General features: G+C 45.7%; 1 protein-coding gene across 1 annotated transcript in view; it reads left to right on the top strand.

Moving 5' to 3' along the window:
* Nucleotides 1–27,622, top strand: part of FER1L5 (fer-1 like family member 5) — a 110,728-nt gene that overhangs the window by 10,597 nt on the left and 72,509 nt on the right. Inside the window, exons 6-21 of the mRNA XM_084807257.1 lie at nucleotides 632–760; nucleotides 2,808–2,870; nucleotides 4,428–4,478; nucleotides 5,365–5,395; nucleotides 6,601–6,716; nucleotides 8,605–8,728; nucleotides 10,896–11,004; nucleotides 13,484–13,619; nucleotides 14,685–14,753; nucleotides 15,274–15,317; nucleotides 17,415–17,497; nucleotides 20,105–20,217; nucleotides 21,619–21,732; nucleotides 24,223–24,400; nucleotides 25,060–25,184; nucleotides 25,803–25,903. Of these exons, the coding sequence (XP_084663383.1) occupies nucleotides 632–760; nucleotides 2,808–2,870; nucleotides 4,428–4,478; nucleotides 5,365–5,395; nucleotides 6,601–6,716; nucleotides 8,605–8,728; nucleotides 10,896–11,004; nucleotides 13,484–13,619; nucleotides 14,685–14,753; nucleotides 15,274–15,317; nucleotides 17,415–17,497; nucleotides 20,105–20,217; nucleotides 21,619–21,732; nucleotides 24,223–24,400; nucleotides 25,060–25,184; nucleotides 25,803–25,903 (1,586 nt within the window). The remainder of the gene's footprint in view (nucleotides 1–631; nucleotides 761–2,807; nucleotides 2,871–4,427; nucleotides 4,479–5,364; nucleotides 5,396–6,600; nucleotides 6,717–8,604; nucleotides 8,729–10,895; nucleotides 11,005–13,483; nucleotides 13,620–14,684; nucleotides 14,754–15,273; nucleotides 15,318–17,414; nucleotides 17,498–20,104; nucleotides 20,218–21,618; nucleotides 21,733–24,222; nucleotides 24,401–25,059; nucleotides 25,185–25,802; nucleotides 25,904–27,622) is intronic.

Genomic DNA, 27,622 nt, shown 5'->3' with positions numbered 1-27,622 from the left:
TCTCTGCTTCTCCCAGCCCAGGCCAAGTCCTTTACTCCATGCAGGAGAACGTCGTGCCTCTCCCAGCACAGAGAAAAAAAAAGAAGGTGGAGCACTGATGTCAATGGACGATGCAATACCCCACTGAGGTGGGCCTGGTGGGGGCAATCCAGCCCCCTACCTCAAAACAGTTCTGCACCCCTGCTGTAGCCTGACCACAAACCCTTGGACAACTCACCTCCTGAGCCGCTCTGTGAAAATCAGTGTCTTTGGTTGTAATAATGGTGCATCACCCAAGATAATTGCAGGTAAGGATGTATGAGAATGTCGTTTCAGTTTGCAAATCACTTCAAAGTGCCCTGTTCACAACCCCGAATGAGAACAAGAGCACGTGTTCTCTGCAAATGTTCGCACATTCCCAAATTTGCATTTGTGTTCACAACATGCAAAACTTTCTCAAAATGCACAACTTTTGGAAAACGTGTAACTTTTCCCATTTGAACGAACTGAAAAACAAGTTGCAAACAAGAACAGGAGCAAGCTGAGCCAAGCTTTGAAGTGAAGTCCAGAGAATTTCCGTGAGTTCAAGCATCCCTGGTTCTCCCATCCTGACTTGCAGGATGTGACAGACATGCTGTCCCTCCCCTTGCAGGTGCGAGTTGGAATCATAGAATGCCGGCAGCTGCAAGAAAACAACATCAAGCCAGTGGTGAAAGTGTGTGTTGGCGATCACATGTTCAGAACAAGAATCAAACTGGGGAACAGCCCTTACTACAATGAGGTTGGCATCCTGTGGACTTCAGCTTTCATGAGGCCCCCAAAAACAGTGTACTTGGTTGAAAAGGGCTTCCTGTGTGAGGGACAAATGGCAAATTAAGGGCACAGTCCTATGTGATCCGCCCTGGGTACCTGTAAGCCTCCAAACTTGGAGACTTGCGAGTATCCAATGCAGAGCAGGAGGCAGCTAGACGGGTGTTTTCGCCCATCTAGCGGAGGCTTCGGGGAGTGGGGGGGAAGGAGGCTGCAGCGGCCATAGGGTATGTCGTATGGCTGCTGCCCCAGTCTCCTCCCCAGGGAACACCCCCTTTCCCCATCTAAGCGCTCTGTTTTCTGAGTGTGAGGAGGTAGCCGACACGGTTCTGTCCATGCTGGAAATAAGGGGAAGGGGCGGGGAGCAGTTTCCTGGCTCCAAGGTCGGAGCCCTGTCTCCAACCTCGGAGCCTGTAAACCGAAATGTCCTAGGTTCCCCAGATGCTGTCTAGGGGACATAGGATTCCTCCCTAACTGAATGATATCAAGATTATTTTATAAGATCTGAAGATGCTGATTTGCTAAAAGAAAGAGATATTTGTGGGGACATGTAGCTGACCCCCATGAATCACATTCTTTGCTAGAGCAAACAGATTCCTAAACTCTGAGGTGGTCATTTCTGTGTAGTGAGAAACAGAAACAGATTTCCTCCTCCTATGTGCTATCCAAAAATGGTGGCCTGATAACTACAAATGTAGTACTGGAAATGGTGGTGGGCCGTCCTGAAGCAGGGGGTCACCTTCCAAGTCCCATAAAAGTAAATGGTTTAATGAACTAGAACACCTTGCAAGCCCTTTCTGGTCTAGTCAGTTGCAATCTGAAAAGAGAAAACTGAAAACCTATAGCTCCATTGGTAAGACAACATAGGAAGCTGCCCTCTACCAACTCAGACTCTTGGTCTGTCTAGCTCAGTGTTGTCTACACTGACCAGCCATAGCTCTCCAGGGTTTCAGACAGAGGCCTTTCTCAATCCTACCTGGAGATGCCCACCTGGATTGAACCTGAGAACATTTGCAAGCAAAACATGCGTGCTACCACTGAACAGCAGAGCCCTTTTTTTTTCGTAACTTCAGCTAAGCAACGTGAGCCAGTTTAAATTGGTGCAAACATTCCTGCATTGAGCAGGGGGTTGGATTTGATGGCCTTGTAGGCTCCTTCCAACCCTACTATTCTATGATTCTATATTTTAACTGTGGGAATGAGAGTTTAATGCTCACTTCTTTGATGAGGGGGTCTGTTTTGGTTCTGGTGTGCTAATGTAAAAAGGAATGAAAAAAGAGAAAATCTTAGATGGCCTCTCCGTCTAACAACGTGTGTTAACTTGCAACTCAATGAACAAAGGTTATCGATCCCCCTTCAGTAGCTAAAAAGGACATCGTTATATGGAAAGTTTCAGTAATATGCAAAGACTGATGATTCCTCAAGTAAACATTCTTCAGTTAGTTGGTAGCCTCAGTAATGAGAGTTTTACAATATTGTCTCTACTGTAAAATGGTCATCTAACTGCACCCTAAACACCTCTGATCCAGCATGGCTCTTCTTGTGTTCTTATGTCCTCTTACTGCCGCCACCACTGCTGCCACCGCCAACACTGCCACCACCACCCAACCCTCGGAACAAGACACTGTATGTGCAGTCCCCAGGACTACCTCACAGTGTCGCACTTGGAGGAAGGACCCTTCACAGCATGGCATTCGGGCCTGAGCAGGTCTCTGGAGAGGCCACCTGCCTGATCTCTCGCTTTGAGGACTCCCCCAAAGAGAGAGATTGGGCAGGTGGCCCTTCCGGAGAGCCTGCCCGCCTGTCCTTTCGCTTTGGGAGAGGGCTCAGAGTGAGAGATGGGGGGGCTGTTCCTCCCCCAAAGACCAGTGCTCGCCACTCTCCCGCTATGCAGGGCCAGTGCGGCAGCAGTACCCATAGGGGCCCTCCTGGTGGCAGGGGGGACATGATCCGCTACTCCTCTTGATTCAACCTGCCTTACGGGAGGCCCAGCTCTGCTCACTTTATTTTCTCTTTAGACATTTGTCCAGAATTTCAACGAGACACCTCTTAGGCTCTTTGACCAGTATATTACCATACAGGTAAGCGAGCAATGCCTGCTCCTTCCCCCTTCCTGTGCATCAGGATCCCCTAGTGTAGCCTTGTGATTGTCTCTTTCCACATAACAAAGCAGGTGCTGGCAATGGGTGGTAATGCTGGGCTGAGGGCAACGGAGACAGCTGGCGGGATGGGGAAGTGGGAAGCGGGAAGCACAAATCCCTGGTGTAGGGATGGGAGAGGCTGTCAGTTCCATTTTCTCCCGCATTTGAATTTTTAAAATCTCACCTTCATTCTCTCCTGAATATAAACTTTGTGAATTTGGGTAATTTTTTTAGATAAAAAATGAACTGAAACCAAATTCTAACCCAACCAAATTCAGTAGGTGCAGATATTCCCAGCCTGGACAGTACCACGATGGACCAAGGGATGTCGGAGAAATCCACAATCGAATCAAATGAGTTTGGATTTCTAAGAATCCAACCCGCGGATTCCGCAGCAGACTGGCTTTACCCAAGTTGCATGGATTCCGTGGACTTGTGGACCAATTTTTTTACTTTCTGGAATTGTATGCAAATTTAATAATAGAAAAAATATGTAAAATAAAAAACACTGGCCAAAAATGCGCATTTCCCCTACAGGCTAAAGCATGAAAATGTGCATTTGGGGGGATTTGCTCATGGGGGGAGGGATTTGTGCATTTTTGCAAATGCTTCGGGAAATTGGAAAAAATCCAATCCTACCAAAAAATCCAATCCCACCAAAATGCAAGGATCCAATTCCACCAAAAATGTGAGGATCCAATTCCACCAAAATCCAATTCCACTAAAATGCGCATTTGGGGGGGATTTGCTCATTTGGTGGGGGATTTGTGCATTTTCGCAAGTGCTTCAGGAAACTGGAAAAAATCCAATTCCACCAATGAGTGGGCAGTGGAATGAAAGGCACCTGACAACCTGCAAAACACAGGCAGAACTGATTTTACAAACTCAGTATGTCCTAGATGAACCTGCCTGCCATAGAGCTTGTAAAGTTGAGGAAGATATCAGAAAAAAAGAGGTGGCAATCCTAATTCAGCACTATGAAAGTTGAATACACTGGGATTCAAACCCAGACATTTAAGAGCAAAGCACTCAAAGTCATGGGCCTCAATGGACGAAATTATCAGTTTCTCCTACATTCATTTTTTTTTTTTTAATCTCAGGTTCTTTCTGTCCCAAATATGAACAATATTTGTGAATACAAAATGAGATTCTCATCCATCCCTACCTGGGACTGAGGCCTGTGGAGAATCCAGCAGGCAGGGGAATGAGACCCAGGGCTAGCAGCCACACGGGCTTCTGTCAATGCTGTTTTTCGTTTTGAAGCCATCAAGAACAGCACACACAGCCTGTGGGTTGTTATTGGGTGTTTTTCCTATTTGTTCTGCATTTTGGAAATCTTTATTCCTTTTTCTCAAGGAGATACAAAAGAACTCAACCACCTAAAGATAAATCAGAGTACAACGTTCAAATAATCCAAGAGAGAGAGAACATGGCTGTAGAGAGCGATCACAATTTTATGGGAGGGGAATCTGTGTATGACAATTGTTGTTTTTATAGGTGCTGAACTCTAGAGCAATACGAGCGGATTCCATCATTGGAGTCTTCAAGGTGAGGAGAACCAGAATTAGAAAACTGGTAGGCATCTCCCAGCCAATTATGCTTTGGCTACTGCTATCTACCACTGTGGGCCAGAACCTACCATTGGGTCCTGGGCCACTCTGTGCAGGTCCTTGAGTTGAGGAAAACAATATTTTTGAAGTTTTAATCTGATAACCAAGCATTTGTCATTCATTTATTTCTTTCCACCAGTAGTAGTCAACATCTGACAGTATTAGAGTGGCCATGTGACCTAGTTTACAGAGGGCAGACCTCTATTTGAAGGGCTTCCAGGGGACAGTCCTCTCTTTGAAGGTGTCCTCTATTTAAAGAGCTGACCAGTCCAAGTCCAGTTTAAAGATAAGTGCCCTTAAATAGGCAAAGCAGGGGCCTTGAAGGTGCCCAACCACAGCTAGCGCCTGAACAGCAGCCCACTTGGTCACAGTCTTTCCTACTGTGGTGGGATAGATTATATTCCTATCTAAATTATAGCAGCCCTTTACATTTGCATTGCTCTATGTAAATTAGCACATGCACATTTTATGCAAATTTTCCTTTTTTGTCCTTTTTGGGGGGATGTGTAAGTGACAGCAGCATCCAACATTTCAACAGGAAGCATTTACTGCTGCCTGACAACTAACTTGCACCAGAACAACATTTACTAAATACTGACTCAATTCACCCTGCCAGTCAGAAAACATCCCTTGAGTGGACAGGAGGAGGGGAATGCAGAAGTTGGATTCTGATTTTTGGTTTCGGTTTTTGAAACCAAAACATCCACATTTCAAAATCTGAAAATGCATCCTGCTTTTGAATTCTCCTGAAATGTTGTTGTGGCTACAGTTCCTCCTCCTTGCCTTGACAATTAACGTGACTCCACTTGTTACTCTCTTTGCAGATTGAAATTGGGATTGTGTATGAATCTCCAGGTAAATTCACCCAGAGCTGGCTGCAGGTCTTTGTGTGTCCTCGGATGCAGTCCTCAGACTACTGTTAGGTCTCTTAATATAAAATGCTGAATGAATTGGTTAATGTTGATATTATTAGTATTAGAGATCGTTAATTGACCTGTTGCTATGTTTTGTGTGCATTTGAACTTTTGATATGATTTTAAATCAGCCTTTCCTAATGTAATGCCTTCCAGATGTGTTGGACAACAACTCCTGTTCCCAACTTTTTCTTCCTGCCTGGATTACTCATATGGTTTTTCTTCCTGTCTGGATTAGTCATATGGGCAATCCCAGCCAATCAGGGAGCATGTAGCTGTCAGGACAGTGTCACTGTGCTCTGTAGCCAATCAGATTTGGCTACATGAAGATGTCACTGATGGTAATTGAAGGCAATTTAGGGAGCAATCCTATGGGGACAGGCAGCCGCCTCCGAGCACAGAGGCAACTGCCTATCCAACGCAAAGCAGGTGGAGCGCGGAGGGGATCTTCTCCTCCACGTTCCAGCCACCCTGCATTAGTGGCTAGACAGCTGATTTCAGCTGTCAAGCTGCAGTGCTTCAGAGCAGGGGGCGGGGGGGGGGTCCAGCCAGCACACCGGAAGCGTCATAACAATGCTTTCGCCATCTCCGCCCCTCCCCGCCCCCAGGAACACACACACCCTTTTCTCCTGCTCCATGCTGCTCTTACAAATGCAGAGCCTGGGAGGAACCATGCCTCTTTCAAGGCAGCAGGGGCGGGGAGGTGATTTCCTGGTAACCAACCTTGGAGCGCAGGCTCCGAGCTCATTTCCTGAAAACTGAAAAATCCTATGGCCATCTAGCCACTGTCTAGCGGCCATAGGATTATGCCCTTAATGTGAGAGCAAATGTGGGCAATTAACTTTTTCAGCAAGACCTCCAAAAATAATGGAGAAGGGGAGAGATTTTCTACTGCCCAAAATAATAAAAATTTAGTTCAACCTTAGGATCTAACAGTTTATAAAGTTTCATATTTGATGCCACTTCTCTTTATGAATACTATTGGAGTTAGTTGGGAAGGCTACACTGCCTTATACTGAAATGTGATTGTAAGGAAACATCCTTGTGATAATGGTACCCAACAACAACGTTGGTCCATAGAAAAAAACAACTAGATAGCAACTCCGAATGGCATGAATGCTGGCAGCTGTTATTTCCTTTCCCTAGGTCATGCTCTAATTGCCAAATGGCTGAGCCTCTATGACCCGGTTAATCTCAACACTGGACTAAGGGGCTATGTGAAAGTCAACCTCTGTGTCCTAGGAGCTGGGGATCATGCACCGGTAAAGATCTCAAAGTTGCAACTCCTTCAGCATCTCAACAGGGGCACAAAATGGGCAGCCTGTACCATGTAATGCAATTGACAGCTATTAAAATGATGGTATGCTTTATTGTAAGTATGGAATAATAAGGCATATTTTCCAGGTGGAAAACCAATTTGCTCAGAGGATTGGCAAGGCCAGAAGGCAGGCCAAGTAGGCACATAGTTCTCTTGGCCCTATACCTGCAGCCTAACGCAGTAAAGCTCATTCAGTTTTTCATAATTTGGGACTGGAGGGGGAGAAAATTAAAAGCACGTAACACTGAACAGCAGCAGGGGTATCACAAAAGCTGAGCAGGAGCAGTCTGTGCAGAGAGAATTTGGGATTTGAGCAGCAGTAACCTTTTGAAAATATTTATTTATTGTACAGTACTTGCATTCCACTTCTATGTGGGTTACTATGGGGGTTGCCAGCATACTTTCCCACCTTGAAACCAGCTGTCAGTAAAGCCAAATGTAAACACATTTGAAGGAAAGAAAACAGTTCTACTCATAGATCTCCTTGCATATACAATGCAGGTACAGCACAGAGTTTCTAAAGACTTTCTTCTGTCCATTTTGTGTTCCATTACACCAGCAGGAGTGAGGAAGCAAACACAAGTGCTTTCAGCAATGGAGGATGTCAGAGAGAGAGAGGGTGGCGGGTGAGAAGCAAAAGGAAGAAATCACAGGAAACCACATTATAGGCTATAGGGATCCTAGGGCTAGCTTTGTTCAAGCTTCCCATGAACTAACTGACTGCAATGCTGCCCTCTTGCAGTAACTTGCAGTCGAGGTTGCAATATTCCCAACAGTTGTGAGGATAAAAGGAGGGATGAACTCTGTATGCTGCCCTGAGCCTCCAGGAATAAACTACCCTGCAGCATAATCTCCTCCCATGTGGCCCAGGGCATCTAGGATTTCCCTGGTGGCATAGGAAGAAGCTGAATGGCAGCGGTGTAAGGAACATAGGAAGCTGCCTCAGGCTGAGTCGGACCCTTGCTCTGTCTAGCCCAGTACTGGTGACACAAACTGGCAGCACTGGCTCTCCGGGGTTTCAGGCAGAGATGCTGGGGATTGAACCTGGGGGCTTCTGTAGGCACTCTACCAGCTGAGCTGTGGTCCCTCTGGCTGATGCGGCTGAACCCAGACTGCCAGTGCAATGTAAGAAGCAGCCCTCAAGAGTTCTCCGCCTCTCGCTCACAGAAGTACTGTTGCCTGGGGAGAGGGAATGACTGTTAAACTCCCCGGGGAATTTAGTTACTGGGTGGCATATATACATATTGTAAATTAGGGCTGCATTCAATTTTGGAGAAGGTGTCGGGGCCGTATTTCAATTGTGGTGAGGCCGAAGGCAAAAAGGGGCAGGACCAAAGTACGAAAAATATCAAGGCATTTTTGTTTAAAGCTCGTACTGCCAATAACTAAGCCCTGGGAGGGGCATTTTGACCTTTTAGAATGGGAAAACCCTGTGCAAAAGCTGGGAAACCACCAATGATAGGGGGAAGGGGTGGGGAACTTGGATGAACAGATTAGGATCGGAGGGGGGGGGGAATTTGGCCTGCTGGCCTGAGGTTCAACACTGCTGTTGTCAATAAGCAATTACATGAAGCCGTTTGGGTTTCTAGCGTAAATACACCCGCCTGGCATTCCCTGCAAAACCAAAGCCTGGTTCTCTGCCATAACATTTGCTTCACTTACACTTGGTGTTTGTTTTGTTAATGAATGGCCCAGGAATGCGCACAGATTAATGTATTGCCAGAATGGCACAATCCCCATGCATTCTGTAGGGATGACCTGTGGTGAGAAGTGGAGCTTCTAGCATTCCGCTGACAGGTGTATTTATTGTTGCACCTTTCTCCTCTGCATAGGATACAGACCAGTTGTTGGAGAGCAGTGATTTGGAGTCCACCGTTTTGCAGCCAGCAGCAATGCCAGGAGCACGCATGGCCACCCTCCAGCTCTACATATACAGAGCTGAGGATATGCCTCAAGGTAAGTCCCCCAGTTCAATCAATGGCCTTTGCATCATATTTGCGGGATACATGGGGCTGCCTTTGAAAACGGTCCGGAAACTTCAGCTGGTCCAAACCAGGGCAGTGAGATTGTTAACAGGGACTGGCCAATGAGATCTCATTATGCCAGTACTTTTCCAGCTGCGCTGGCTGCCAGTGTGTTAACATTCAAAACCCTAAAAGGCTTGGGGCTAAGTTCTCTGAAGGATTGCCTCTTCCCATATGTACCTGCCCGGACCCTAAGATCACCTTCAGGGGCCCTTCTCCAGGAACCCCTGCCAAAGGAAGTGAGGCGGGTGGCTACTAGGAAGAGGGCCTTTTCTGCTGTGGCACCCCAGTTGTGGAATGAACTCCCTAGAGAAGTTCGCCTGGCACCTGCGTTGTACTCCTTTCAGTGCCAGGTGAAGAACTTTGTGTTTTCCCAGCATTTTAGCATTCTAGTCTTTTAGCTCTGCTGTTTTAAATCTGTATTTTAAATCTCTGCATTGCTGCTAGGTTTTATTCTGGTTGTAACTTTTTATATTGTAGTTTTAAGCTTTTATATTTTATATTGTTTTATGCTGTACCTTGTGGTTTTAATTTTTGTGAACAGCCCAGAGAGCTTCAGCTGTTGGATGGTTTAGAAAATACATACACACACACACACACACACACACACACACATACAGTGTAGCAGACAAAGAGAGAGGCCCCAATTAAATTGGTTCCTTCCTGTGATCTATGTGGAACCAGCCAGACAATACTTTTCCACAGAGCTGAAAGTGGTATGAAAGAGGTTTAGGATCCTGTGATGTACACATTTATTTCTTATGTCTCACAGTCACCCCTGGTCAAACAGGGTTTTTTGGGTGGGGGGGGGGCTGCCAAACCTTTTTAGTAGGGGGGAAAATGAGATGAACGGACCCAATGGGCAGGGGTTTCCTTTTTCAGTCTGTGTTCAACTCTCTGAGAAATGATAGTCTACCTCCACCTTGCTTGCTTGAAAATAAGAGCACACTCAGTGGCCCATAGGGTCATCCTCAGAGGCAGGGTCAGGAATGGGACCCCAATGCCATTTTATGGAAACCCTCAAACTGGGGTGGGGGGGGGACTATAGAAAAGGAGATATAAGAATCACAGAACAACCCACACCCACTTAATTATAGGAGGATGTATGAAGTGGTGAGCTGTATGTATTTTTTAATATTGGATATGTTTAGCCTGGAGAAAGATGTTTAGGAGGTGATATGAGAGCCATTTTCAAGTATGTGAAGGCTGTCACATAGATTTTATTTATATTTTTATTTATTATTACATTTATATCCCACCTTTTTTCCTCTTGCAAGGAACCCAAGGTTACATTATCCTCTTCCTCCTCTCCATTTTATCTCACCACAACCCTGTGAGGTAGGTTAGGCTGAGAGTCAGCGATGGGCCCAAAGTCAGTCACCCCCTGGGCAGCAATTAGGCTTTTTAAAAGACTCCATAGGCACTAATGGAGTTTTTTTTTTAAGTCTAATTGCAACACAAGAAAGCAGGGCGAGAGGGGGGCTGCGGGCCAGAGGTTCCCCTTGCCCGGTCTGCACAGTTCAAGAATGTGCTGTAAGTGGATGTGCTGCTGTTAATCTTTACTCAAAACATTCCAGCTTTACTAAACAAAAAAATTAAAATTAATTTCTGACAACTGCCTGGGCTTTTACACAGAAAATTCAAAAAATGGCTAGACAAGCCTTCTTTTTTTTCCTGGTTGATTGGCAACTGTATGAGAAAAAGACTCAGATCTTTCCCCCTAAATCATACACTGCATCAGACACGGGCTCGTATGTTCAGATCCATGTGCCTCCAGGGGTCCCCTATTTCATCATGCATTCGCCCTGCCTCATTCATGGAATATTATGGGTGGTCCAGACATCACCATCATTCACTTGTAACTCTCCCATGTTTTTTCACTGCTTCTTTCATCTTTATTCTTAATACAACAACAAAAATATGTCAAGGGGGGTGAGAGAGACAGAATAGCTTCACAGTGCCTTTTGATTGACAGCACCAGGGTCCCTCTGCCTAGAAGTGCCCTCCAGGTTACCTTATGTGGCTGACGCTTAGTGGTCCCTCAGAAAAATGGTACTATTAAAAACAATCTGAATGGTTTATGCTTGCTTTCTCTGCAGTGCAGGACGGCACTGTGAATTATTTCAAAACCATGTCCAAGGATCCCACTGGCACTTCTGTTGACCCTTCTCTGGAAGCTACTTTTGCAGGGAGAGTGGTGGGTAAAATGTATCCCTGATTATTCTGTTTTTCTTAAAGGAAGGGAGTGGCATTTGAGAAACAAACATCTCCTATTAATGAAAGGTGCAATAAGTAAAAGTTTATTCAATAAACAAAACATATTGTGTTAATCGCTTTCCATGTTCACTCAAGCTCAAAAATGCCAGGAAATTACATTATTTAAGCAATATGTATATGATATGGAATCCTATGCTGTGGTTAGTTCCAACTTCTCCACTACCTTAGAGCTTGATGGCTGTCAGTGGCAGAGTGGTGGACCTAAGTCCCAGATTTGTCTGTTCACTGGAATAGACACATGGAGTGTATGCAACTGAAGCTACTAATCCACATTTCAAGTACCCAGCTGGCAACCAATACCTTCCACATAGAATGATAGAACGGAACATAAGAACATAACATAAGAACCCTGGTGGATCAGGCCATGGGTCTATCTTGTCCAGGATTCTGTTCACACAGTAGCCAACCAGCTGTCAAGCAAGAACCCACAAGCAGGACATGAGTGCAACAGCACCCTCTTGCCCATGTTCCCCAGCAACGAGTGTACATAAGCACACTGCTTCTGGTACTGGAGGTAGCATATCAACATCAGGACTAGTAGCCAGCCACTGACAGCCTTCTCCTCCAGGGATTTGTCCAATCCCCTTTTAAAGCCATCCAAATTGGTGACCATCACTATGTCTTGTGGAAGTGAATTCCACCGTCTAACTCTGCGCTGTGTAAAGAAGTCCTTCCTTTTATCTGTCCAGAATCTCCCACCAATCAGCTTCATGGGAGGACCCCCTTTCATTTCTTGCATTTTGAAAGAGGGAGAAAAATGTCTCCCTGTCCACATTCTCCACATCATGCATAATTTTGTACTCCTCACGACTTAACGACTGAACAACAAAAAAAATCATGTTTCCCCTTACTCGCCCCCTTTCTAAGCTAAACAATCCCAGATGTTGTAACTTTCCCTCATAGGGGAGATGTTCCAGCCCCTTGATCATTTTAGTTGCCCGTTTCTGCACCTTTTCCAGCTCTACAATATCTTTTTTTTGGTCCTTTGAAGGGACCTTGAAAGTCACCTATCCCAACCTCCTTCCACAGGTGAAGCATTTTAAGGCATCTTTTAGCCAACTGGGGTAAAAGATGCCCGCCCCTTATCCAGGAGTAAGCCACATCAAACTGAATGGATCTTACTTCTGAGTAGGCAACCAAAATAACCAAGGGGCTGGAGCAATTCCCCTATGAGGAAAGGTTACAACATTTGGGATTATTTAGCAGTAGTGTAGTGGCAAATTCAGAAGTGCACGGTCCTTTTATGATAGTCACAGCCCCACCCTGTCACAGCCACTCCCCCTTCTAAAATTATACAACCTTGTAAGATTATCCAATACAAATGAGCTTTCAGTCGCTTACTTTGTTTGGAGTATCTGGTCACCCTAATTCAGAATTATTAAAAGGTCCATTTGAACAGAAAACACACAAAGAAGTCATGTCCAGCAACTTGCTAGATAATATTATTTGGTTAGTCCTTTTTAATTCAAGAAACATGTAATAATAAAAATAATAATAATATAATCCTGGTATATTTATTATTAATTACTATTATGAAGAGCCATTGCAACCAGATGTAAAGCAATGCCCCGTTAAAATAAATGGAACTTAGCCCGCAGTGTACCACAACTCCTTTAAGTCTGCAATCCTATACATACTTATTTGGGAGTAAAACTCATTGAACATAACAGTACTTACTTCTGAATAGAAGATTTCAGGATTAGGATTTCTCTACAAGGCTACAAGTGTAACTACACTCACTAGAGGAGTAAACTCGATTGAACACATTGGGACTTACTTCCAAGTAAACAAGCCTAGGATCCTACTGTCAGCCAGAGGGGTTGGATCCAACCCTAGGCCCCCTACTGCGCCTTGAAGGATAAGCTTGATGTGCAAACAAACAGCAGGTGAAAACTTCTCACAGCATGGTGCTGAAACATGATCCCCTGCTACCGTCTGCACAGCAAGCCCACTAGAATCCCTCTCCCACACACAGCAACACCCCGCACACACACACCCCCGCATAAGCACGGGCGACAGACAGTGGCAGCAGCAGCAGACCTGAACTGGTGGCTGGTGCTGCAACAAGGGCAGCGGAGGAGAAGGGAATGGTGGCAAACCTCACGCAGCCTGTGCCCATCAGGCACGCACACACGGAGCGGGGATGGGCAGCAGGGTGGGAAAAGGGGCAGGAAGCTGAGTGGCTGGCTGGGGACGGTCGAGTGGCAAGGCATGGCAGTTGAGTGGAAGACGGAGAAGCTGAGGGCTGAGGAGAACAGGGGGCGCCAAGGAGAGGGAAGGGGGCTTTGGTCCCACGTGCCTCTTTCCTCCCTCCTCCCTTGCTGAGGAGGGGAGCAGGTGACCTTGGGGCTGCAGAGCTCCCTCAGGCTCCCTCTCTCGCCCCCTTTGTCTGGCCGGCTCTGCGCTGTAGGCGAGAGGCAGCTGCCAGTCGCCTGCACTCCCTTCCTCTGCTCCCTCCTCCCTCCACGTCTGCCCCCACGGCAGCAGCAGAAGGCTGGGACCTGGATGGGGGCTGGCTCCAGCAAAAGTACAGGAGTGAAGACCCGGTGTGACCCGCCAGCACTACATAGCTTTTCTTTCACTTAGAAAAAAAGGCAAGTAAGGATGGACATGACAGAAGTGTCTGAAATTACGCCTGGTGTGGAGAGAATGGATGGAGACATTTCCCCCACCCCCATAATACTAGAACTCGGGGTCATCCAATGAAACTGAATGGACAGGCAAAAGAAAGTACTTCCTCACTCATCACGTAGTTAAACTATGGATTTCACTACCACAAGATGTGGTGAGTGGTGACAGCCACCAACTTGGATGGCTTTGAAAGGGGATTTGACAAATTCATGGAAGGTAATGCTATCAGTGGGTATCAGTCATGATGCCTACATATATTACTTCCAGATCCAGAGGCAGTGTGCCTCTGGATATCAGTTGATGGGGAACACGAGCGGGAGGGTGCTGTTGTACTCACGTTCTGCTTCTGGACTTCCAGTGGGCAGCTGCTCGGCTACTGTAGAATGCTGGACTAGATAGGCTGTGGGTCTGATCCAACATGAGACTTCTTTTGCACTTAAGTATCAAAATCTAATGATGCATTCCCATTAATAACAAATGAAATTTCACACTGGAGAACACATACTGAACTAAAATGTCTTAATTTACAACCTTGCATCAGCCTTGCAAATAAGTCCATAAAAGTTACCAGACCTCAAGAAGTTTGATTAGCCACTTGCCCCCCTGCCCCCCCACACACACATTTTGAGCTGGCTTGCACAATCATGTTCATGGCATGGTTAACAAGCCACGGTGGCTTATTTCCCCTGTTGTGCATGCCAGTCACATGCCAGTCAAATTTCCCTTATTACCCTCGCTGGTGTGACTTGCAGTGTCATCTGACCTGGGCGACATGTCTTGTTTGAGGGGCAGCAACCCTCAAATAACCCATGGGCTATTGTTGGGTTATTTTTATGCTTAGGATTGCACCCTTAGTCTTTTAATTAGAAGTAAAGAGTAGATTCTGTTTGACTGTCATTTAGCACTGTTGTGCCCTAAAAGCTAATCTCTGTATAGAATGTACCTCTTTATTGATCTGCTTCCTTTTTCACCTTGCTTAGCTCCAGACAAAAGTTGTGTTTGGAGACGCCAATCCTGTGTGGAACCAGGTGATGTCCTTTCCCATGCAGGTGAGCGGCATCATTTAGAACTTGGAGGAATGGGAGGGGGGACAACATACAGGGGTGAACATGGGGCATGATCCAAATATCTTCCTTACTGCTGATGACCCCATGTTTGAGGGGGCAGTTATTATTTAATCCCCTTGTTGACTGTATCCAGATAGCAGTTGGTTTACTCTGTCCTATCATAACTTAATGGTAGCCACTGAGAATCAAGTCTGCTACCACTTGCATTATAGATGGCGAAACTCCACCTTGGCTCAATTTGTAATTGGGCTCAGCAAACTGAGCAATTTTCTGCCCTAATCAGAAAACACCTCAGCTTCTTTCTTCTTTTCCTGAGCCAGTTCTGAAATTCAGAACCCTGTTAATCCCATAATATAATCAGAAGTATAAGAAGGTCCAAATCTTTTTCCTCCCCCTGTGAGTTCCACAAATCCCCCATCAATGAGCCCCTGAGTCTTGCTCAGGATGCAGGATTACTTGGGATGCAGAGAGTTTTCCTAACTGGCATGTTTTTCCACCACAGATGCCTTCCATGTATGATCTAATCAGACTTACCGTTATTGATGGGTGAGTGCTGAAACTTTGGTTCATATCTCAAATAGGTCTTGTCCCCCTGAAAAGGTGAATACCTAACAAATGACACATTTCCCTAAGAAGGAGGAGCAGGGGCCCTGATGCTGCCCTTCAACAGTTAGCACCTGGCCAGCAGATTGAACAGGTCACCTGCTCACAGCCTTCTCCATTACAGGGAGATGTATTGTGTTTAAGAACGTCAGAAGAGCCCTGCTGGATCAGAGCAAGGGTCCATCTAGTCCTGCGTTCTGTTCACACAGTGGCCAACCACCTGCCCACAGGAAACCCAGAAGCAGGACATGAGTGCAACAGCATTTCTATTTAAATTATAGTAATAATTTCTAAATTTCCATCTATACATCTAAATTAGCATCTGCAAGTTTTATGCAAACGTGTTCCCTTTCATGTGTCTCTTTTGGGGATGCTTTTCCTCTTTTTTGGTGATGCATAAGCAGCAGCAGTAATTCTGTTGGCAACCTGGCCACTATTTAGCATTCCTTACCATGCCCAAAGTTAGCATTATTCCAGGGCATGGGGGGACAGGGCAATGGTAACCACTACTCCCCAGAAAGTGAGGAATATTCCCCCTTTCTCAGGAAAGGGGCAAGAAAGAACATTCTCAAACATTTTCTCAGAGAGATAACTTCTGAAGATTCAGAAGTTGAACTGACAGAAGGAAGGGCTTTTTCACACAGCACATGGTTAAAACTGTGGCATTCGCTACCACAAGACATAGCAATGGCCATCAATTTGGATGGCTTTAAAAGGGAATTAAGCAAATTCATGGAGGGGAAGGCTCTCAATGGTTCCTAGTCATGCTGGCTATATATGTCGGGTTCTCCGCTCAATAAGGAATGAGGCTGGAGGTCAAGGCTGAGTTCACAGAAATTCATGCATGAAGGTTGGCCCCCAACAATGGGGAAACAACAACCCTCCTTCCAGAACAATACATCCATGTACCTGAGGGGAAAAAACAGCCCGATCACAGTATATCACCATATATGGCATCTAATATCTGCTATTCACAGCAGTTTCTTAATCATTGATTATTGTAAATTAGGACTGCTTTATTGCAAAGCTTTTACAGACTCAACAATGAGCAAAGTTAGAAAGCAATAGTTGGCAAAGTGAGCGAATATGTTCTAGCAAACATCTGACACATTATGGAAGCATTCCAAGTTTCTTTTCTTAGGTTCCCCTTTTCTTAAGGCCTGTTGCTAGGGTGCATCTGACCCTTGCTCTTAGTTATAACAGACAAGCTAAAAATGATCTTTAGCAAAATAAAAATGATTCTTATCATATACTACCTCCAGGATCAGTGGTAGCATGCCTCTGCATACTAGTTACTAAGGAACAAGGAAGGTGCTATTGTGCTCATGTCCCATTTATGGGCTTCCCATGGGCATCTTGTTGGCCACTGTGGGAACAGAATGCAGGACTAGATAGGCCTTTAGTCTGATCCAGCAGGGCTCTTCTTATGTTCCTAAAGTAGATCCCACAAGCCTGAAGTCTGCTCACGGCCTCACGCCTAATGTAGATCAAACATGGCCATATCTACAGTCAGGGCCAGAAATACTGGAACAAGGATAACTGTTTTGGCAGTTGGCCTCTGTACACCACCACATTGAAGTTGAAAGGAAACACACCCAGATGGGAACACACCTCCAGCTGTAATTCAAGGGGTTCGACAAAAGTGGGGCACTTAATTGTATTCTTAATTTACTAAAAAGTATTATTGCTGAGCATTTACATTTTCTGTTTCAAATGTAACTACCCAGAGAGCTTCGGCTATGGGGCTGTATAGAAATATAATAAATGAAATTAAATGATTATCCAACCTTTATTTTATTTTAATTTTTTTGGTAGTTCCCTGCTTCTATTTTCATGTTTGGGAAATAGAAGATTTTAAAAAATAATTTCTCAGTTCTGAGGGACTTTATTCTAAACCACCCTTTATTCAACACACACCTACGCACACTGTTCCCCAGAATAAAATTAAATACTTTCCAGAGGGATTTAAAAAAAAGAAATACCCTTGGATTTCTCCACCAGACCCCCAAAGTTACCTCATGCACACTTTTTTTTTTCTAGGCAGCAACATGGTGATGGCAGTATTCTGGGGACCACTTTTATCAGCCTTTCCCAGATCTCTTCCACAGGGGCTGAAACTGAGAGTAAGAAAGCTGTGACTCTTCCCCCACTTCTGCAAACGGACACATCAGAGACAGCTGAAGACATTTTACTGCCTGAGGTGGAAAATCCAAATGGCAAACCCCTTCCACTAGTTAACATTGGGCACAATCCACCAGAAAGTCCTCCTGTGGAAGGAGGGATGGCGCCAAGTTTCAGGGGACCCTGGTCAAAGTGTCCTCCGTGAGCCCTCGGAGGGGTAGGCCTCTCCCCTCAGCAGCAGCAAGTTTACCCAACGACAGGGGGCAAACTATTGACAGTACTGACACAAACACTAGGCTGAACTTGCCAGTGCAGCCACCATTTTAATGTCCCCACAATACAAGGCCCATGCTATGGCAGGCAATGCACTGTGGGAAATTAGAATGGCAGGAACCTTGAAAAGCAGCACTGCAGGTCCCTGTCAGGTCCAAAGCCAAGTAAAGCCAAGTTCCCAGGCCTGAAGAGACAGCAAGTACCTGGAAGAGAGCATTTGGTTTGGAGGGATTGCCTGTTGGCCTGGTTGCCCAGACTGAGGAAGCCTCACAGATCTTAAAAGCTATATAGTGGGCAGTGGTAGGGGTTTAGCTCTCTAAGAAGACTTGATATCCAGGTTCAAGCTGTGGGAGAAATGGCCTTTTTTGCAGGCCTGAACCAAAGTCCCCAAGATGGAAAAGTATTAAGAATGTTGTAGGAGAGTTACTAGGACAGGAAGGCCTGGCGTGCCTGGCATGCTATGGTCCGTGGGGTCACGAAGAGTCGGACACGACTTAACGACTGAACAACAAGGGGAGTTACTGTGAAAAATAGGACACAAACAACTGGGTGAGCGGGTGGAATAAACATTCCTAAGCACAGATAAAGACTCTGACTGACTCTAGCTCCTATCTCATGAAGACAATGGCTCTCACTCTGCTTATTAATGAGATGAGGAACTGCCTTGCAAGAAGTTGCAAGTATTTGAGCTCAAGCTGTGCTTAGGAGTGTATTCATGGTTCTCATAGAAAGAAGCATCCTGTACATGTGTAAGGCCTCGGGCCTGTACCCTGAGTAACCAGTAGTCTTAGAGAGACTTAGAGGTCCATAACGCTCTTTGCTTTGGCTCGTGTCATATGAGCAGAACAGCCTCTGTTCGTTGTCTAGCTGGACAATGGATCACACTAGACACGGGTAAAACTCTGGATCTGAAGATTTATTATGAAACTTGCAGGTACTCTGTCAGCAAAGGGGCAGAGAGCCCTGAATGTTCAGTGGGGCAGGCATTTATACAGGGAATTATGTCACCTATATAGGGGAGATCTCTTAGCATGTTCTACTAGGTGCAATTTCCTTGCTAGTGGGCCTCTGAGCTTGTGAGATGAGTCAAAGGTCGATATCGCCACCTCAGCACATTCCATGCTAACAAGCTCTGAATCTTATCAGGACCTAGGATGCACCTGAGAAGTGAGGCTATGTTTAGGCTAAGCTACAGTTGTCTGTGCTGGGAAAGTTCTGATTGTTTTCCTTCTGAACAAGCACTGTTAGTCTATGCTGGGAAAGTTGCAGATGAACGCTAATTAACGCTTGCTGCTGTCATGCTGCCTCACTGCTGACTTGTATGGTATAAAGCCCATTTTATCCCTTGGCTCTGGGTTCAGAGAAGCTGTCTGATCCAACCATTGGGTACGCCTGTGTGCCGTAAGTACTCAACAAAGTCTCCTTGTAAGCAAACCTGGATCTGGCTCATTATCTCGCACCTCTAAATTCTGGAAGCCCACTGCAGGGGCATACAGCATGTGATAAATGCCTGATGCATGTGTGATCAGCTTAAACCCTATGTGATTGGATATACATAGCCTATGCTAACTTTTGATAGGCTAAGACCTTTGCTTAGTATTTTCTATGTATGTATTTTGTTTTCTTTATAAAGCATGTAACCTGTTCCCCCAGTTTGTAGTTCCTTGGCAAATTACCTGTGCATACATGTTTTGAATAAAGTGTAATTTCAGATACGTGACCACCAGCCTCATCCTTCGGGCGGGGATGGTTCTCACTCTGTTTCCCCGACAAAGCCCTCTCATGTCTCTGTGTAAGGCCCTGTTCATTTCAGCAGGGCTTAACACAGGAGAACCTGCTGATGGACTGCGCCCTGTGGTAGTACCGGCTCCAGGTTTGGGAGGGCCCTTGGGCAAGACACCCCCCATGGGCCCCCTCCCTCAGTGAGTCTACCTTCTCACCACCATTATCAGCAGCTGCTCTTGCGCCTCCTCCTCTTTCTCCCCATTGCCACCACTTGCTTGCTGGACAGGCAGAGAGCCAGTGAGCAAGTAGGCCATGGCACCTCCTGCTCCTCCTTCTCACCACCACCATCGTCTGGGCCGGATCAAGAGGCAGGTGAACAAGCAGGTTGCAATGGGGAAGAGGAGGAGCAACTCCCGGGGTCTCTTGTCAGTGGGCCCCTGCTGGGGTGATGGCCCTCGGCAGGCGCCCGACGATGCCTACCTGCCCTGTGAGTCAGATATGTCTGTCTACTGTGTAGCCTTTCATAGCACCCCAAACCGGCCACTTTCCCTTGTCTGATGATCAGGCTGGTGGACAAGCTCTTCCTCCCCTCAGGGTCTTTTTGGTTTCAGAGGGCGATTCAGGCTTCCTGCCATGCTTTGGGCCGACCTTCCTCACCCTCTATGGGAGCCCAAAAGAGTTTATGAGCCAAGTGGACCCTCTCCAGAAACTCAACACTGGGACTGTAAGTCTATCTCCTGGCTGTCTACTCATCACAGTCAGGGGAGGTGTGTGTGTGTGTGTGTGTTTCTTTTTTGAGACAAATTGAAGCAGACAGATCCCTGAAGAACTGACATAACTATCTTTAGATAAGCCATTCCCGTGTTGTTCCTTGTTAGCAGCAGATGGCCAAAGTGCTTAAAGCAGTAGAGTCCTGCAAATGAGTCACTGTCCTTGCATTAAAATCACCTGCAAAGATTGGGAGAGTCCAGTTTTTAAGGCACTCTGGCAGGAGGACCATTGTTCAGAGAGGCATTGGCAGTGCAAATCTAAACTGGTTTTGAGGACCATGGAATGGCTGGGGAATGCTGTCACCAGAAAGGCTCACCTGGGGTCGACATTGTGGTCTTTTCAGCACCTTTTTATTTTCCCAGCCTTTTTAGTCTTTTAGTTTAGAGTGTGTGTAAGTTCCTTGCAGTGTTGTTGGCTGTTTCTTTGGTTTTATTACTCTAGTTTTATTATGTTTTAAACTGTTAATGTTTTTATATTATGTTTTATTTTATTACGATATTGTATTTCATGGTTTTAAGTTTTGTTTTGTGAACTGCCCAGAGAACTACAGCTATTGGGAGGTATAGAGATGTAATATGTAGATAATAAAAAATGACAAAGTAGGAAAATGTCCATCCTTCTTCCTTTTTTCCTTTTATATCATATTTATTAGATTGTAAGATGACATTGTAGCGTCCCATCTATTCTACTCTTTGTACATTGCTTAGGAATATTCTAAGTGTTAAATAGATATTGATGATGATAATGAGAATACTTCTGAAGGATGCAATCCTAAGCAGACTTTCTAGGAAGAAAGTCCCATTGAGCTTAGGCTGCAATCCTGTGCACATTTACCTGGGAGTAAACCCTTTGAACCTAATGCATTTTGCTTCTGACTAAACATGCATAAGATTGCGCTATCAGTGAGATTTACTTCTGCGTAGACAAGTTGAATGAGCGTGCAGCATGTCTCGCCAAAACTTCCTTCATGCTTCAAGGTTTTCTCATTAATCATGAGGACTAGACTCTTGCTTCATCTTTCAATTGAAGGATCCTATCCTCAGGATTGTATTGCACCCCCCACGTTGCAGTTCACACATGCAGCATTCTTCATTTTATGATTCTTAGGTTCCCTGCTTTTATTGAATCAACACATCTTGGAGAGAACATGCAAGCCTTCCTGTTTCATAGGTCTCCTTGTCAAGACTGAAAATTTGCACATGGTCACCAGTGTGTACAATTTTAGACCAAGCTAAAGAGGCTGGGAAAAGCTTCCCTGTGCTCTTCCATTCTTTTCTACTCCTCATTCTTTTGCCTCCAGGTCTGCTGTTCTGATCTTTCTTTCATGGACCCTTTTGCTCCATGTATTTTCTAGGAAGAAGGGATAGCTTACCGTGGAAGAGTTCTTGTGGAGCTGAAGATCAGCATGGAGGCAATCCCCACTCAGAGAATAGATGACATTCCTGTAGAAAAGATTAAAAGGATCGAGGTAACCATGAAATGAAATGCACCCAGTATTGACCTGTAATGTGCAAAGGAGCATGGAGAACACTTCATTTGGTAAGAGTGGAAAGATCCGAGCATTGCAGAATGAGGTTCTTAGGGTGCAGCCAAAGTGGCTGGAGGGAGAAAGAAAAGAGAACAAGGAGGTAAAGGAGGGGTTCAGTAAAGGGTCACGATCTCCGTACCAACAATTCACATGTTTTCTCTGGGACACATTCGCATTGGAGAGAAAGAAAAAGAGAGTTCACCACCCCATATGGTGTCAGTCCCTTCCCACACATTGGGCCATCATAGATTCATTCTATTCCGGATCTGGGGGGGGGGGTGCCACTGCTTATGTAGGCAAATCAGCACCGCAAGAGGGCAGCCTCTCTGCATGTGGGGAGGAATCCTGACATATGCACAAGCACAAAAAAACGTTGTTTATAAAACCAAAGAAGGTTTAAAAGTAGGCTCCTCTCCCCTTCCGCCCTATTAAAATCTACTTTTGACAGACAAGTGGGTGGACAGGACCTCCCCACAAGTGGCACAGGGAGAAAGAGGAGGAGACGTGGATAGAGGAGGAAGTGGAAATGCAGGAGGGACAGGGGCAAGGCGATGGCACAGACCCTCTGCCGTTGCCCAATGGGGCTGCCGGATGCCACTGGACCTGCATAATATTCTGAGGCTGATTTATTCATTTGTTTATCACATTTCTATACTACCCAATAGCCAAAGTGCTCCGGGTGGTTCCCAATTAAACCATAAAATACAACCTAAGATACAATATAAAAATTTAAAACTACAGTATAAAATAAAAGTAAAAACCAACATAAAACCTAGCAGCAGTGCAAAGTTTTAAAATACAGTAACAGATTTAAAACATCAGAAACTAAAAGCCTAAAATGCCTGGGAAAATGAAAACTTGGTGCCAGAAAGAGCACAACGTAGGTGCCGGGCAAGCCTCTCTGGAAATGGTTTGTGGAGGTCTCCTGAGCCCACCTGCTGGAGCAGGGTGGGGTGCGTGCCTCACTTGCATGCAAGCTGGGTGAGCAAGGTGGCAAGCCTTCCGAGGCTGAATGCTGGAGTCAGTTGACAGACCAACCCACTGCCACCTGAAATATGGTGAATGGGAATGCAAGACAGGGCTTTTTTTTACCGTGGTGCCTACAGATATCCTCTCTAGAGAGACCCAGCTGCCTGACTCATTCCTTGTATTTAACTGAGCTGTTACAACTTTGCTTTTCAACAACATTTTGAGCTGGGTTCATCCTTCCCTACTCAAGGTTATTTACGGGTTCTTTAAACGACATCATGACTCTCCACTTTTGCCTCTGTGTCTAACCACCACTTGCAGTGAGGTTTTTTTTAGAGCAGGGAAAATGCAGCATTTAATTGTAAAAGTAAAAGAAAGCATGATTTTCTCTAGTGCATTTGTGCTCTTCCACTATACCACAATGCCACCGAGAGGTTATGTAGTGGAAAAGCAGGAAAGGAAATGCTCTCCGTGTAGTGGTCGGATCTGTTCTGTGACAAAACCAAAAGCAGATACAGCAGATTAACAGCCAAATAACAGCCTCATGTAGAAAAGCTCATGGATTAGAGTGGGGGTGGGGAATATTTTGGGGCTTGCAACCATGTTGGCAGGCACATGCCAGCAGTGGACAGATCCACTCCTTTCTCTCTCTCTCTCTCTCTCTCTCTCTCTCTCTCTCTCTCTCTCACTCTCACACACACACACACACACACACCACCCTTCTCCACTGCAAAACAGGCTTTTTAAAAGCCTCATTGTAGTGGAGGAGGAGCATTTTTAAGAGGGGGGGTTACAGCATTGGGGAGAAGAGAGTTATTTTTTCCCTTCCCAGGAGTGACACCCCCCTCCTGAAAATTGCTGCCATGCTGAAATAAGGCTTTAAAAGAACCCACTGGCACCAATAAAGGCTTTTGAAAAACCTCATTGCAGCACAGAAGAGAGGAGTGGGGATCCCTTATCTCTGATCACTGATCAGAGATAAGGCAGCAGAGAAGCTTGTGGGCCAGATGGGGAGCTCCTGTGAGCAGGATCAGGCCCAAGAGTCAGAACTTCCCCCTCCCTGGATTAGAGTCTATTTCACCAGATGCATTATGCCAGAAAGCTTATGCCTTAATAACTGTCTTAGTCCTTAAGGTGCTACATTATTTTATGGAGGATAAGGCTGTCAATGGCTGCTAGTCTTGATGGCTCTGTGCTACCTCCAGTACCAGAGGCAGTGAGCCTCAGTTGCTGGGGAACATGGGCGGGAGGGTGCTGTTGCACTCATGCCCTGCTTGTGGGTTCCTGGTCAACAGCTGGTTGGCCACTGTGTGAACAGAATGCTGGACCAGATGCACCGTTGTTCTGATCCAGCAGGGCCCTTCTTATGTTCTTATGTGGGGGGGGGTCTAAAATATGTGGGAGATACTGGTCAACCAACACCCCCCTCTCATAACTCATGCTGGTTCTTTGTTTCAACAGTACTTTTTGCCCCAGAACCGGTACGGCCTGTGCGCCGTCTTTTATTCAGCCACCATGTTGGACGATGACAACGAGCGGGTCCAGTTTGAGGTCAGCATTGGGAACTACGGTAACAAATTTGATGGGACTTGCAAACCTTTGGCCTCGACCACTCAGTACAGCCATGCCGTGTATGATGGTAAGGAATGAGAGGCAGGAAGCCTGCTGGGCTGGAAAGAAGGGATTTTGAGGGAGAGGAAGTCCCGAGAAGGGGCGTGCTGTTTGGAGATGGAGGTGGGGCATGGCTCAGTAGTGGAGGACATACTTGGCTTAAAGCACATACTTTATACTGTTGTTTTAAGCTTTTATATTTGCTACTGTTTTTATTCTGTACTTTGTGGTTTAAATTTTCGTGACCCACCCAGAGAGCGTTGGCTATTATAGAAATGTAAATGTAATAAATAAATAAATACTTTGCATGTAGAAGGCCCTGTGTCTCCAATTATCTATCCTATCCCTGGATCTCCATCTTTATCCCACCCTACCTTCAAAGAGCTCATGGTCTCTCCCCACCATCTCCACCTCTGTGAGATAACCCTGTGAGATAAGTCAGAGGCTGAGAGTGGCTGGCCCAAGTTCACCCAAGACGTTGTTTCAGTGAGCAGGAATTTGAACCCCAGTTTAAATTCTTTTAACCACTACTCCGCACTGGTTCTCAGGTAGCCAGGGTGGAAAAGCCTCTGCTGCATCCTCAGAGACTGGCCTAGATGGAACAATGGTCCAAAGCAGTTTTATATGTTCATTGAGAGACAAGGCCCCATAATGGACCCCATGAAAAAACAGGCTATTCCGTTCCAGGCAACTACTACTACTACCTGCCATGGTATGACACAAAGCCCATGGTTGCCATCACTTCTTTCTGGGAGAGAGTTGGCCACCGAATTGCTTCTCTGAACATCATGCAGTTGATGCACATCAGGCTGGTAAGTCCCGGAGCTGGCTGTGAAAAGGAACAAGCATGTTCGGGACTAACCACCTAAAGAAGATGCGATGGAGTGTTGACAGTCTGATAGGGATGGATATCCCATGCTGTCTTCTTATCCACTCTGTCTCCAACAGTGGCCTGTTAGATCATATGCCTGTTGTAAGTTTGCAAGTGGGGCGTGATGAAATTACCCATCCCCAGCATCAGGGCCAGCTCTTTGATGAGCCACATGGTTCAGGTGGAAGATTGGGAGGGGTGGCAGATTGTGTCCCCCATCCACCACCCACAGGGCTGCCTGTCACTGCTGCCGTCATGGTCCCACCCCAGTTGTAGCCACAGCTGCTGCTGCTACTGGTCCCTTTTGTAACACTGGATGCACCCTCGTTTGGGGTGGGGCATGGCCAGGTCAGAGGTCACATGGGCTGCTTGTGACCTAGCAAAACCCTATGCAATGAGACCATGCTCCTGAGCACCCTGGGCATCTCACTTTTTGCCCCTCACCAGCCATGCCCCCTTCTTGCAACTGCAAGAAATAACTTGGCCAGCAACGACTGTAGACCGCTGCTGGTTTGGCTTATCGTATCCAGCCATAGACATGTACTTCCTTCCCTAACAGAAGAAGAATCTGGATACCCTTAAAGCCATCAGCATTCCCAGTGACCCATTTGTGGGCACTGTTTGGAAGAAGCTTCAGAAAGAACTGGTAGAAGACTGCAGGTGAGCAGTGGGGAGGATGCCTGTGGGGAGGTTACACCCAGGCAGAAGTGGATTTGTTCTCTCCCTTTAAGGAGCAGTCTTTTACAAGGTTGGTTTTCCCCAGAGAGACAGGGATCGTTTTTAAAGCAGCATCAATACCTCCGTACCCCCAAAAGCAAACAGCATGCCCTTGGAGCTTCCCCAGCTTGTTGACCTTGTTGACAAATTGAAAATTAAGAAATCATCAGGTCCAGAAAGAATCTTTCCAAAAATTCTTAAAGAAATTGAGTTCTTAAAGAAACTCAAATGTGAAATTGCTGATCTTCCAACAAAAATATGTAACATGTTCCTAAGATCAGCCTCTGTACCAGCAGACTGGAAAGTGGCAAATGTAACACAAATTTTAAAGAAAGATTCAGGGGTTGGGGGGTCTGGATAATTGCAGATGGGTTAGATTGGTTTGGGGTAAATTGGTGGAAAGTATTATTAAATATACAATTATCAAGCATATAGAAGGAAAGGTCCTGCTGAAAAAGAATCAACATGGATTCCGCAAAGGTATGTCCTTTTAGAATTCTTTGAGAGCATCCATAATCATATGGACAGGGGTGATCCAGTAGGCATTGTTTACTTAGACTTCCAAAAGGCCTTTGACAAGAGTTCCTCATCAAAGACTCCTGAGCAAACTTAGCAGTCATGGAAGAGGAGAGGTCCTCTTATGGGTCAGTAACTGCTTAAAGCAGAGTGCAGGAATAAAATGGTCAGTACTCACAATGGAGGGATGTGAACAGTGGTGTCCCACAAAAATCTAACTTGTTCGTAAATGATCTGAAATTAGGAGTGAGCAGTGAGGTGGCCAAGTTTGCTGATGACACCAAATTGTTTAGGCTGATTAGAACAAAAAGGGATTGCAAATAACTACTCCAAAAGGATCTCTCTAAACTGGCAGAATGGCCATTAAAATGGTAACTGGAGTTCAGTATAAGCAACTGTGTAGTGATACATGCTGAAGCAAAAGATCCCAATTTCACATATATACAGATAGTATCCAAGTTGGTGGCAACTAAGAAATAGATCTTTGCTTCTAGTGAAAACCCAGTGTATGGCTGCTGTAAAAAAGAAAAAGGCAAATTCCATGTTTGACATAATTACAAAAGAAATTGAAAATAAAACTGCCGATTTCATACTGCCCTTGTACAAATCCGTCGTGCAGCCGCTTAGAATACTGTGCACAGCGCTGTCACCCCACCTCAAAAAGGATATGGTGGAGTTGGAAAAGGTGCAGAAAAGGGCACCCAAAATAATAAAGGTGCTGGAGCAATTCCTCTATGAGGAAAGGCGACAGTGTCTGGGACAGTTTAGCTTAGGGAAAAGGTGAGTATAGAGAGAGATGATAGTGGTGTACAAAATTATTCATGGTATGGAGAAAGTGGATAGTGAGAGGGAGAGGGTTTTCTCCCTCATAATACTAGAATCCGGAGTCATCCCATGAACAGTGCGAGATTCCAGACAGATAAACGGAAGCACTTCATGCAGCGCATAGTTAAATGATGGATTTGCTACCACAAGATATCATAAGGGCCCCCACGTGGAAGGCTTTAAAATGGGATTAGACAAATTCATGGAGGATTTCAGTGGCCACTAGTGATGATGGCTATGTATTAGCTCAAATATCAGCACCTGACAGGGCCTATTCCTCAACAGGAGGTCGCTGCCAGCCCCTGGATGCCCAAGACCCTG

Source organism: Heloderma suspectum, chromosome 6 (assembly GCF_057233095.1).
Source record: "Heloderma suspectum isolate Gila_16-S chromosome 6, 16-S_ref, whole genome shotgun sequence".
NCBI lineage: Eukaryota > Metazoa > Chordata > Lepidosauria > Squamata > Helodermatidae > Heloderma > Heloderma suspectum.
This window is presented reverse-complemented; position numbering and strand designations above follow the sequence as displayed.